We start from the raw sequence: 12,305 nt of genomic DNA, 5'->3' as shown, positions 1-12,305 counted from the left end.
AGAAGATCCTAAAGTTTTCCAGAGAGAAATAATAGACCAAGAATCCAAAATCAAATGGCACTGAACTTCTGAAAAATATCTGGAAGCTAGATGATCATGTTTTCTCAAACTTTATCCCCTATTCACTCTTTATCATGAAGCTACTAAGGTATGCACTCTTTCAGAAGAGGGAGGACACCGAGAAAGGAAAGTCATAGGATCAAGGAAACAAAGGATCCCATAGAAGATAGAGGAGAAGAGAATCTCTAAGAGGATAGTGAGAGGAGAAGACAAGAATGACGGTAAAATTAACCCCTGATAATAAGATTAACCCTATCTGGGTTAGTCAAGGGTTAGAAAGGAAGAAAGTTAAACACAACAAAATTATGCATTCTTAATATTTTACTGGAAAATCACTGTGACATCTTTCAAATAGCATGTGGTGTTTATAAAACGTTGTCCACAGATTCTTTGAAACTCCTTCCTTCAAGAGATAGAGATGAATTCCCTTACTTGATTGTGAGCTGGATTTAGTGACTCATTTCTAATGAATGGGAAAAAAGTGGAAGTGATGATATCAAGTGTCTTCAGAACCTAGGTCATAAAAGATGTTGCAGCCTCCTTTCTCTCTCTCTCCTGGATTTCTCTCTCTGGTGGAATTCAGTTGCTGGGTTGTGAGGGTGATAGAGCAGCCTCAGGAGAAGCCCATGTTGTGAGAAATTGAAATTTCCTACCAATAGCCATGTGAATGGCCTGTCTCGAAATCAAATCCTCCAGCTCTAGTCAAGCCTTCAGATGGCTACAGACTCTGCTGACATCCTGATGGCAGCCTTGAGAGAAACCCTGAACCAGAATGACCCAGCTAAGCTGCTCCTGAATTCTTGACCCCCAGAGACTGTGAGATAATTATTGTTGTTAGATCATTAATTATTTTAAAATTATGGGGTGGTTTGTTACACAGCAAAGGGTAACTAATTCACTGCCTTTTGAAGTAACTTATGTCTCTAAGGTCCATTCTCCCACCTGTTGTTTTATGACATTATATCTCATTTGCTCTTAGCTGAGTGTCACAGGTTGACACTCTTGCTGACCATGAGGCAATTTTTGGAGAGAGTTTTACACTGTACTCGTGTGTAAAATAACTGTGGTTTTGATGGGTTAAGGAACCTGGATTTGTAAATGCCCAACTACTGGCTGGTAATCACCACTTCTTCATTCCTGAATTGCAGCTCTCAGCATCATCAAAATCTTATTTTAAATTTTGAGTACATTTTTTTCCCACTGCAGTAGGTAAGCAACAAGACAACATCAAAAGGCCTGAGAGAGACTATCTCTAAGAAGATAAATTGATAGAGAACTTAATGTGTTTGAAAATATTAAGAGGAGATTTATGCACGTGGGGGAAGAATTTAAGGATTACTGATAAGAATAGGGAAAGCTAAGAAAATGTAAAGACTCTTCTATTATTAACTCTAGGGAAAAGTTGTAGAGGAAACCTACTCTCAGTGTGCTGCATGGTCCAGTGGTCAATAGTGTTTACACAGTCTTGGTAATGTAACCACTGAATATTGATCTAACCCAGATTACGCCCTAGTAGGAGGGATGGCAGTCAGGAAGTTTGCCTGTGTGTGTGGTTAGGATGGAGACTGTGTGTGAGAAAGCCTTACATTTCTTGTGTGGAAATAAAAAAATAATATCTCAGACTGAAAAAATAAAGAGCTATATAAGCATTTTATGCATAAAGGTGAAGTAAATGACAGAAGAATCGGTCACAAGAGTAGAGAGGAGATGCTGAGGTGAAGCAGGAAACGGTAAAAGGTAAAAGTGATGGAGGTCAGGGAGGAGAGGCAGGCAGATGATTCACACTCTCATCTGATGCTTTAGATTGTTCGCACGAATACATTTTTTTAAGTAAATTTTAAAAGAAAAGAGAAATAAGATAATTACTAAAATAATCACTAAAATGTATGGAAAGAGTCTGTAAATGTCACCAATGTTACTAATAGGTGCTTTATGTCTTTTGCAATGTCAAATCCTTTTCCAGGGGCCCCTCAGATATGGTCCTTACAGGTACAGAGAGGAATACTTGCATGATATTAACTTTCACTTAAGATCTTCCAGTGTTTTCTGAAATGAGGAAAAACAATCCTATGACTGGAGCCATAATAATCTGCTCTTTGAGAAGAATATTTTTGTGTTTTGAGATGAAACAAAATTTCTAGTGACAACTTTAATCAGTTCTGGTGACTATTTTGTTGACTATTGATTTAAAGTATGAAAAACAATATTCCAGTTATTGAATAGATTTTCTTCATTTTAGCCTTTCCTTCTCTTTGCAATGTCACTCCAAAAACTTTTGAAACAGAAGACAGATTGATTTAATTAATATTTATTAAGCATTCATTACATGATCATAGTCTAGCAGGGGATGGGCAGCCCTGGAATCAAATAATTAAAATGCAATGGGATTTGTGCAAAGATTAATGTGTGTACATGTCAGAGAAATAGTAGAGAGATAATTTCTCTGAGAGTTGCCTCAGGTATTTATGGAAGGGGGCAAGATATAAATTGACTAAGGAGTTGGAGAGAGGTGATAAGGGAAGGTTTTAGAGAACACGAGACCTGTAGAGGTTTTCTGTGTAAGGGTTCTACTATCCAGGGGAAATATCTACCTTGAGAAAAGTGCCAACCATGGAGCCTGCATATATCAGAATTTGGGGAAGAAAGAGGAACTGGAGGAGAATGAAGGAGACTTAGGATTAATAGCCAGCTAAAATAGAGGAGAAGAATCAGGATAGAGAAATTTTAAGACAAATATTTTAACATAGAATTGTCCAGTTTCAAAGCTGGCACTCTGTCTTTGTTTGGGCTGCTATAACAAAATTCCATAGACTTGGTGGCTTAAACAACAAAACACATTTATCCCTCACAGTTCTGGAGGCTGGGAAGTTCAGTATCAAGGTGCCAGCAGATTCAGTTCCTGGTTTGCATGTGGCTGCCCTGTTGTATCCTCAGAAGGCCAGGAGAGAGGGATCTTATGTCTCTCTTCTTGTAAGAGAATTAATCCCATCATGAGGGCCTCACTCTCAAGACCTAATCTAACCTTAATTGCCTCCCAAAGGTCCTACCTCCAAATATTATCACATTGGGGTTAGGGCTTCAATATATGACATTTCAGGGGAGACAAACATTCAGTCCATAAAACACTCTTTCTGCTACATCACATTTTCTTAAAATTTGCCAGTGAAAGGATGAAGGAGGCATCAATTGTCTGTTAACTAAGCAGTGTCGAGAATGTTGTTTGTTTGTTTGTTTGTTTTTACGGTACGCGGGCCTCTCACTGCTGTGGCCCCTCCCGCTGTGGAGCACAGGCTCCTGACGCGCAGGCCCAGCGGCCATGGCCCACAGGCCCAGCCGCTCCGCGGCACGCGGGATCCTCCCGGACTGGGGCACAAACCCGCGTCCCCTGCATCGGCAGGCGGACTCTCAACCACTGCACCACCAGGGAAGCCCTTGAGAATGTTTTTTTTAGGATGGTGGAGACTTGAGCATACTTTTAGGCTTATGAGAAAGAGCCAAGTGAAAGGTGAAGGTGGATAAGTGACTAAGAAAGGTTCCTGAGGATGTAGTGGGAGCTAGAGCATGCCTGTGTCTCTATAAGCAAATCCATAGACTAGTAATTATTTAATTTGCTCTGGGGTCTTCCTCCTGTCACCATTATCAACCTTTCAGGTCTCAGTAACTTTATTAATTTTTTTAAAAGCAGGATACTTTAGATAATCCCCAAGAACATGTTTGGTACTAAACTTTTATCTTTGTAGCTTTTTCTATAAAATCCACCATCCCAGAGCTGGAAAAAACTCTCTGAGTTATTGTATGGTCTATCTTCCTGCTGCCAAGCCAGATTTGCTGCAAATATTTTTATCTCTAAAAGGTAGCTACCAGGCATATCATCGTGTTCAAGTACATTTAACTTTCAGTTATAGAGTATCACAAATCTTTGCCCAGTCCGTGCATAGAAACTATTGGCCCCGGAGAAGTTGAATTCTTGGCAAAGAATTGTCCCCAGAGCTGTGTAAACTCAAGCAACTAGTTTTGGCCTCCTTTTCCCCCCAGTTCATTCATTTTGATTTGACATCCTCATGAAGGACTCCACCCCGTGGCTGTTTAGAAAAGTTTAAAGAGGCAATTTCCCACCTCTCAAGGGGGTTGAAAAGCACATTGTTTAGACCTGGAGAGCTTCCAAACTGTCTGAAATGTCTTAGGTAGTCACAGGGCAGACACAGGTTATAGTTTTTAGGGACTGCTGACATTCAGGAGGGGGATTTGTTTCTTTCTGTTAGTTTTTTTTGTTTTTTTCTTTTCGGTATGTGGGCCTCTCACTGTTGTGGCCTCTCCCGTTGTGGGGCGCAGGCTCCGGACGCGCAGGCTCAGCGGCCATGGCTCATGGGCCCAGCTGCTCCGTGGCACGCGGGATCCTCCCGGACCAGGTCACGAACCCGCGTCCCCTGCATCGGCAGGTGGACTCTCAACCACTGCGCCACCAGGGAAGCCCCTTTCTGTTAGTTTTTAAGTGTCTCTGCAGCAGTAAAAATTATGTCCATGAACACTTTTTACTTTTCGGCTCCAGCTTTTGTGCTGCTTTTCCTGTATTTTTTTTTTTCAATAGTGGCATTTGTCAGCTTTTTGCAGGATTCTGTGTGAACCCTTGAAAAATCTTTCCCAAAGAGGAACAGTGCCATTTCTTTTACATCTTTGGGAAAATCGCCTTACAAGGCTTTGTAGTCCAGTTATGTGGCTTTCTATGGCTTTCCTTAGTGGTCAGTTTTCTGTGTACACCATCAGCAGTTTCAGAATGCAGGAGTCCCTGGGGCAACTTTGTAACCACAAATCTAGTGCCCGCTGCAGGGAAGAGCTCCTTAAAAGAGCTGAATTTCCCAATCTCCTTCCGAGACACAGGGAATCCCGCTTTTGATCCAGGTGGAGTCTCAGGTCAGAGCAAGCAGTGAGGCTGTTATCCCCTTTGTGTTGGTGTGAGGGTGGAGAATGGTTCATTAGAGCACAGGGGAAGTAAAGGTGAGCTGTATTTTCTCCCCAGGCATGTGTACAGTTATTCAAGCTGAAGATTGGGGTATTTTCTACTTCCGGGTGTGCTTGCTGAGAGGATGGGTGGTGACCTGCCCCAAGAGGTGTCCTCATCCAGCCTCCACCCCCACTCCATCTCCACAAAGACCATGAACCTTGCTTCACAGTGAAGATTGAGGCCAGTGGTCACGAGCTCTAAGCTCTTCCCCTAACACCTCCAATCCCATTCCTATTTATGCCCATTCTCACCACCATCACTTTTTCTCAGGGGAAGGGGTGGTCTTTCTGCTGTTCAGAGTCAAACTTTTCTCTTATGATCTGGATCTTGTCCCCTTCTACCTTCTGACAACCTTGCCTTGTCAATCATTCTCTCTCTCTATTTTTCTATGCCTGCATTCTTAAAAAATAAAAATAAAAGAGCAAACAGCCCAACTTTATACCAGTACCCTACTTCTCTTTCCATTTACAGTCAAGTTCCAAGAATCATTTATACTAGTATCTCACCTGCCACTGACCCTTCAATCCACTGCAATGAGGCTGCTGTCTCCATCTTGCCCTGTTGATCTGAGGCAAAGACCTCCTCATCAAGTCCAATGTCCCTTTTCTGGACTAACTTTCTTGACTGTCCTGTGGCATCTAACACCTCTGACCACTCTACTCTCCTTGAAACTCTCTTGGCCTCAGTGTCACCAGTTTCTCCCATCTCTATCTCTGGCTAGAAGTCCAGCCTCCCTCGTGCTCTTCTCCTCTTGCTGCCTCTTGAGCGGTGGTATTTCTCAAGATTCTATCTTCGCTCCTTGTATTTTCATAAGTCCACCCAGCCTCTCAAGCTAGACACTCGGGAGATATTGCCAACTCCCTGGACTTCCGGTCCCATGAATAATACACTTAAGGCAGGCAAATTTAGGCCCTTTGTAGTTTCATATCCAACTCCTTTTCTCTCCCGTTACCAACTTAATGCCTCACAGATTATTATGAAAATTAAGTGACATACCACATAATTAACGTGCCTAGCACCTGATAAAAATCTTAATTGAATCCAAAACCAAGAAAGCAGCATTTCCAGATGCTTCTATTGTTTGGCAAATACGGACCACTGGGAATTAGCCCTTCCTCTTTTAAGTCATTAAAATCTATGTGGTTCACATGCTACAAGGAAATAGCAAGTCACTAAGTACAGTCTGCTGACTTGAAAGATTCAGGCCACTTGGGAGGCTCCAGAAATCAGAAGGATTCCGAGTTGGAAATCCTCAAGTGACTCCGGATGTGACTTAAGTTTCCAGTAGAAATAGTTGAAGGAAGAACCTGAAATGTATGAGTTTTTTTTGTGGTTTTTTTTTAAGAGCTACCACTGATTGAAAATGTCTTTTTTCTATGAAATCTACTTTTTCTGGAACCTGTGCTCTGTGGATGCACACCATAATGCTCGTTCTATTCTCTCTGTCCTGTAACCTTTTCCTCTCTGTGAGGAAAAGAGCTATTGTCAATGCAAATTTTATTTCATTGAGCATTCAACCATGTGAAAAATGTAATAATAAGCAGTTTATTCTCTTTGGTACTCCAATATGTTGCAAATTATCTGACCTATCACATAGTTATCATGCAATGAACCTTGTTGCATTACTGTAACAGAAACCCAACTCTACTACTTAAGGAATATAGTAAATTTATTGCCTCATGTAACAGGCAGGTTTTTCTTCTCTTCAGTCCATTCAGGCTTGTCCCCCTCCCTATGTCAGCAGCAATGACTGTGGTCTGGGGAATGCCATGTCACGATTGGCTTAGATCTGACTGGCAAGATTTTAAACTGGGAAAGAGCCACTGTACCTAGGTAAGAGCAATGAAGCTGGGTGTATGGATGACTTCCTCTGAAGTAGATGGGTTGCGTTGCCTAATAAAATGCTGGGCACCTGAACAGAAACATGTCATTCTATTGGGACAGGGAAACATACAGGCAGCCAACAAATGTCCATTACATGAAGAATAATTAAAATAAAGGAACTGAAACAGAGAATAAAAAAGGAAGTAAAGGAGCTGCAGGGAGACTTCTTTGGAAGAAAGAGAAGTGTATGTAGTGGAAACAGAGCTCCTAGAAGAAAAAATGGAAGACAAAAGAAACTGAAGGAAGAAAAGCAAAGAAAGATTTAATTGGGAAAAACAGAGTCTTAGTTTAAGGGAGAACAAGGAATTATCCTAGGACATTTATTTCTTAACTGTTTTTAGTGAAGGATTTCCAATGGTTGATGCGTTTTGTTTGTCTTCTGTCAGTGAAACCCTTGAAAAATAAAATTTTGCCAATGATTGTTGTGGTTATGGCTTGTTTTCAATTTTAGGGTAACTATTACTGATTGAATAAGAACGGTTTCCTTTTCAGATCATTAGAGGTGTGCATTATACTGGCTGCATCCCTTTTCTGTCAGCTGATTATTTGCCATAGCCACTGTAGGTTGACCATTGGTCATGTCCAGTTAAAGTTCTGGAAGGTTTACCAGAATGAGGAAGTGCAGCAACTGGACAGATTTTTTTTAAGGAATAGGCAACCAAGCCATGTAAAGAAAACTTGGCTCATTTTTTAAAAAGGGAGTCTTTTGTTGTCCCAAGTTTCTGGGACTGGGAGGGTGCCCTCGTCAGGGACTCCTTCAGTGTTACTGAGAAGAAATGAATTAGCCTGCATAGCTGGTGGATGAAGCTGTGAACTCTCACAACCACCCAGAGTCTACAGTCCCAACTCCAGAGACTCTTAACAATGAATAACATTATATCTTTCAGCATTTGCTGTGCTACTCAACATTTAGCAGGTCTTGGTTAAAGGGACCTCTTTGGTTACAAAAGATTTAATGTTATATTTGCACTTCAAGTGTCTGGTTTTCCAAGTTTCTGCTTTGGTCCTTCATAAACAAGGAGAAGAGGGAATTTTCCACTTATTCATAATAGTCCATTCCAACTGCTAAAGAGATCCAGGCTTCCAATAACTAATGGATGAAACTGAGAGATTTGAGAAGACAATAATTAAATGTGCAGGCTGCTGAGGGAAGTATGTCTGATTCCTGGCATCTTTAAACAGTGAACAGGCAACCAAGGCAGGTCTCCTCAGAAAACAGCTCGAGGAACCATCTGGTGATGTCATTTGAATAGCACGAAACTATCCCTCTGTCCCAAACCTTTCTTCCCTTTGGCTGTGCCAAGATGACAGAAATCTCTGCATTGGTTAAGGTTTGGGGTTCAGAGTGAAGGCTTTTATGAAATAAAAATAGTATATAACTCTGTAGTTACACTGTGCAATTTCCACAAGTTCTTTGTGTAAAGACTCAACTTTACACAAAGGCAATGAAAATACACTTGGAGCCCAGGGGGTGGTGTGCAACCTTTCTTTACTATGAAGCATTTTTGTTTTTATGAATCCTCATTCAGTTTGTGAAGAGATAGAATTTCATGCATCTCTGATGTTCTCTTTCTCTTTACCTTTTATCTTTTCTATTCATCTCCTCTTTCCCTCTCCATGAACCTGGATCCTCCCCACTTATTCTTTGTGTCCAAGGTCAAGGAGATCCAATAGATCTTTGACTGGGAATTCTAGACCTGTGTACATATTACAGTAGCTGCAGCCACATATGGCTATTGCACACTTATAAATGAATTTTTATTTTAGTTTAATTTTAATTAATTTAGATTTAAAAACTGAAGCTACTAAACAACACTAAACACAGTTTGATTGTTTTGGTAGGACTGCATTTTACTGTAAACTTTGAAAACTTAGCATTGAATTGAGATGTGCTAAAAGTGTAAAATACACACTAGAGTTCAAAGATTTAGTATAAAAAAGAATGTAAAATGTCTATAATCATTTTTATATTAGCTAAAAGTTGAAATAATATTTTGGATAATTAGTCTAAATAAAATATGTTGTTAAAATTTATGTTACCTGTTTCTTTTTACTTTTTTAATGTGGTTATTAGAAAATTTATATATGTGTCTCTCATAATTCTAATGAACAGCACTTTCTAGATTCTTGCGTTCTTCAAGATGGAGCAATTCAAGATTGAATACAAACGAGCCATTCTCTTGGTTATATAGATCATCTTTCATAGCATAAATTCAATGCCAAGAGACTTGCCTCCCTCTCCAGGGTGAGGAAAACAAAAAAGTATGGAGAACAAACCCCATCTTGAAGCAATCACCAGTTCCAACACTCAGCACCACGGAGAGTATCAGATTAGCTGCCTTCGGGGGGTGGGTAATAAAAGGACCGGGAGAAGCAAATTTTGATGGCTGGGTTGGGAAAGAAAGGAGATGAAGGTGTAGAAAAGTAGGAGAATATTCCAAGTCATGGAACATTTTCAAGACAGCTTGTTGAGTGCTAACTTCAGAGGGAGACCCTTAGACATGAATATCTTGGGTTTCTGGAGGGGTGAGTGTACTATAGAGGAGAAAGAGGAAACTGAGCAGAAGATGGAAACATCCCAAAATAAGTTTTGGGGTGGATTGTCAACAAACATCCTTGAAGGCATCCGTTTAAAATCCATGGCTTACGATATCACTTCTGATATCAGATAACATTCTTCTTCCAGATTCTACTCCTGGTCTTCTGTGGCATTGGTTTGAAAGTCCTTCCATTGATGCTGCAGCTGCCCCAGTGACCTTATTTTGTCCTTAGTACCTACCTCAATGTCCTTTTGAAGAGATAGCTGAGTAGGTGGGAAACAAACAATTTCCCCATAGCCTTCTAAAGTCCAAAAATGTAGAATTTCAGTGGTGGTTGTTTATGTCATTTAAACTCACTGATATAATTTTAGATTTTTTTTTTTTGGCGGTACGCGGGCCTCTCACTGTTGCAGCCTCTCCCGTTGCAGAGCACAGGCTCCAGACGCGCAGGCTCAGCGGCCATGGCTTACGGGCCCAGCCGCTCCGCAGCATGTGGGATCTTCCCGGACCGGGGCACGAACTCGTGTCCCCTGCATCGGCAGGTGGACTCTCAACCACTGCGCCACCAGGGAAGACCAATTTTAGATATTTACTACATCCAATCCTCTCATTTTACAGATAAGTGAGAGAGAGACAGAGACAGAGACAGAGACAGAGACAGAGACTGACAGAGAGACAGAGATGGAGAGAGGTTGAGAGATGATGTGCCTTGCCCAGGATTAGCCACTAGTCAGGATCAGCTGAAGCCACTAGAAACAGAACTGGGACTGTATCTTCAGGATCCTTGAGACCTAGTTGAGGTCTACCACTACCTTATTACTTACACCAGTTTTAACTGATGGTGCCACCCTAATTGGTACTTTTACTTATAATTTGAGTTCTCTGCAGAGCCTAGTAGATTCTGGACTGCTATATGCTTATGGTCTGGTAAAGATTATCATTTATTTAATCCAGTACATTTTGAATTTTAAAAATGTTCTGGTCACAAACAAAATATACTTTGTACGATTTTTAGGGGATAAAAATGATACTAAAGTTTCTAACTGAATAAGCTTTGGGATAAGAAAGTATTCTCAAAGAACATTCTTTACCTTTCATTTTATTTCCTGGCCTGACCATCAGTAATATTTCCTGAGAAAAGGAAGGAATTTGGTTATTACCAGCTATCTAAAAATTAAATGAATTAAAATTAAATGCTATTTTAAAATATTTCAGAATTAGCATTCAAATAAATAGCTTGCCTTGATGATTACAAGTCAAGAGTAGCTTCAGGAGGAAGCTATAAGCCAAGCCTATATACGAGAAAAGTCATATCTACAGCTTCTCAAAAATATGGAAAATTGTTACAAATGGTACTGTTCCTATAGAGAATGCAATATACAGTATCTAGAAACTGTCTTTATATAGTGACATTGATATTGTATAATTTCATCCCATTTTTCCAGTAAGAAGGGATAAATACACCAACTGTGTAGGTCATATACTTTTTTTTCATTACCATAAGAAAATGAAAAAAAACCAGACTCTCTTAGGATGGATTATGTAATATGTAGAATTCATGCTTACTATTTTACAAGGAGTTATTTGTATATGAAATCTTGTGGACTCGAGATTGAAAATGTGTGATTTACAAGCAAAGAAAAAAACAGCTTTAAATCTTAGTGCCCTGCATTTCAAATTTCTGGCTGATTCACAAGTCTTTTAAACCCCATGCTATTAAACAATTCAAAACTTCTATGGCTCTATACGTGCAGCTAATATTAACTGCTCAGCCAGCCAGACTGTGGCATTTTGCATGCTATTCTTCGTTTTTTCCGTCTGTATTTTTCCTCATCCAGCTTTTTCAGAAATGTCATTCCTATTTCTGTCACACTGTCGCTTTTTAGTCTGTTTTGCAAGAATGTAACATCAGCAGCTAAATGAACCTAGGAAAGACAAAAAGAAAAAACAAAACAAAACAGGCCTGAGTCATTCAGGTTTAAAAAAAAACAACCTCTAATTTTTTCTGTCTTTATTTTCAGTTTGATTTACCCCATAAAGAGCTGACTTTCTTTACAAAATGATAAAAAAAGAGCTTTTTCTGTGGATGAAGGGCACTTTACTGTGCGTCCTCCATTGATGATCTGGCTGTGGTCAGCTCTGTGTGTGAGTCTGCAAAGAGAGGGGTGGTCCAGGACAGGCTCAACCTGCTTGATTCTGGGGCAAGCCCAGGATGTGGGCCCCTTTTTGTTCACAGTGTGGGTCTAAACTAAGGCTCCATCTCAGGAAGAACACAAATTCCCAACTCAAAGATAGCCTTGACTCCTTGCCAAGCAGAACTTCCAAGGATAAATGGCTTCTTAAAATGATTTTTCTCCAATTGACTTGCTATAAATCACTCTGTCATTAGCTCAATAACATAATCACTTGTCCTAACAACATTTAGCAATTACTTATGGCTTTGAGAGCTGTGAAAGAACACCAACTAAATAAATTATAAGTATAAAATTAAAAATTGAAATTATAGACATGGATATTTGATACCTAGGCCTTCATTTCCACGATAAAGCATTTCTCATTTCCCAGACACTGAAGTAAACCCTAGGGCTTGCTTCTCTATTCATTAAAATATACTCACATTGGGCTTCTCTGGTGGCGCTGTGGTTGAGAGTCCGCCTGCCGGTACAGGGGACACGGGTTCATGCCCTGGTCTGGGAGGATCCCACGTGCTGCGGAGCAGCTGGGCCCGTGAGCTGTGGCCACTAAGCCTGCGCATTCAGAGCCTGTGCCCCACAATGGGAGAGGCCACAACAATGAGAGGCCCGTGTACTGCAAAAAAA

At 40.4% G+C, this 12,305-nt stretch overlaps 1 protein-coding gene across 1 annotated transcript in view; it reads right to left on the bottom strand.

Annotated features, from left to right (window-relative positions):
* Positions 1 to 11,246: 11,246 nt before the first annotated feature.
* Positions 11,247 to 12,305, bottom strand: part of TRAPPC3L (trafficking protein particle complex subunit 3L) — a 3,631-nt gene continuing 2,572 nt past the window's right edge. Inside the window, exon 2 of the mRNA XM_027093486.1 lies at positions 11,247 to 11,411. Coding sequence (XP_026949287.1) covers positions 11,247 to 11,411 — 165 coding nt within the window. The remainder of the gene's footprint in view (positions 11,412 to 12,305) is intronic.

This window comes from Aethalodelphis obliquidens, unplaced genomic scaffold, assembly GCF_003676395.1.
Source record: "Aethalodelphis obliquidens isolate GAN/ISIS:26980383/991018 unplaced genomic scaffold, ASM367639v1 scaffold3, whole genome shotgun sequence".
Lineage (NCBI taxonomy): Eukaryota > Metazoa > Chordata > Mammalia > Artiodactyla > Delphinidae > Aethalodelphis > Aethalodelphis obliquidens.
This window is presented reverse-complemented; position numbering and strand designations above follow the sequence as displayed.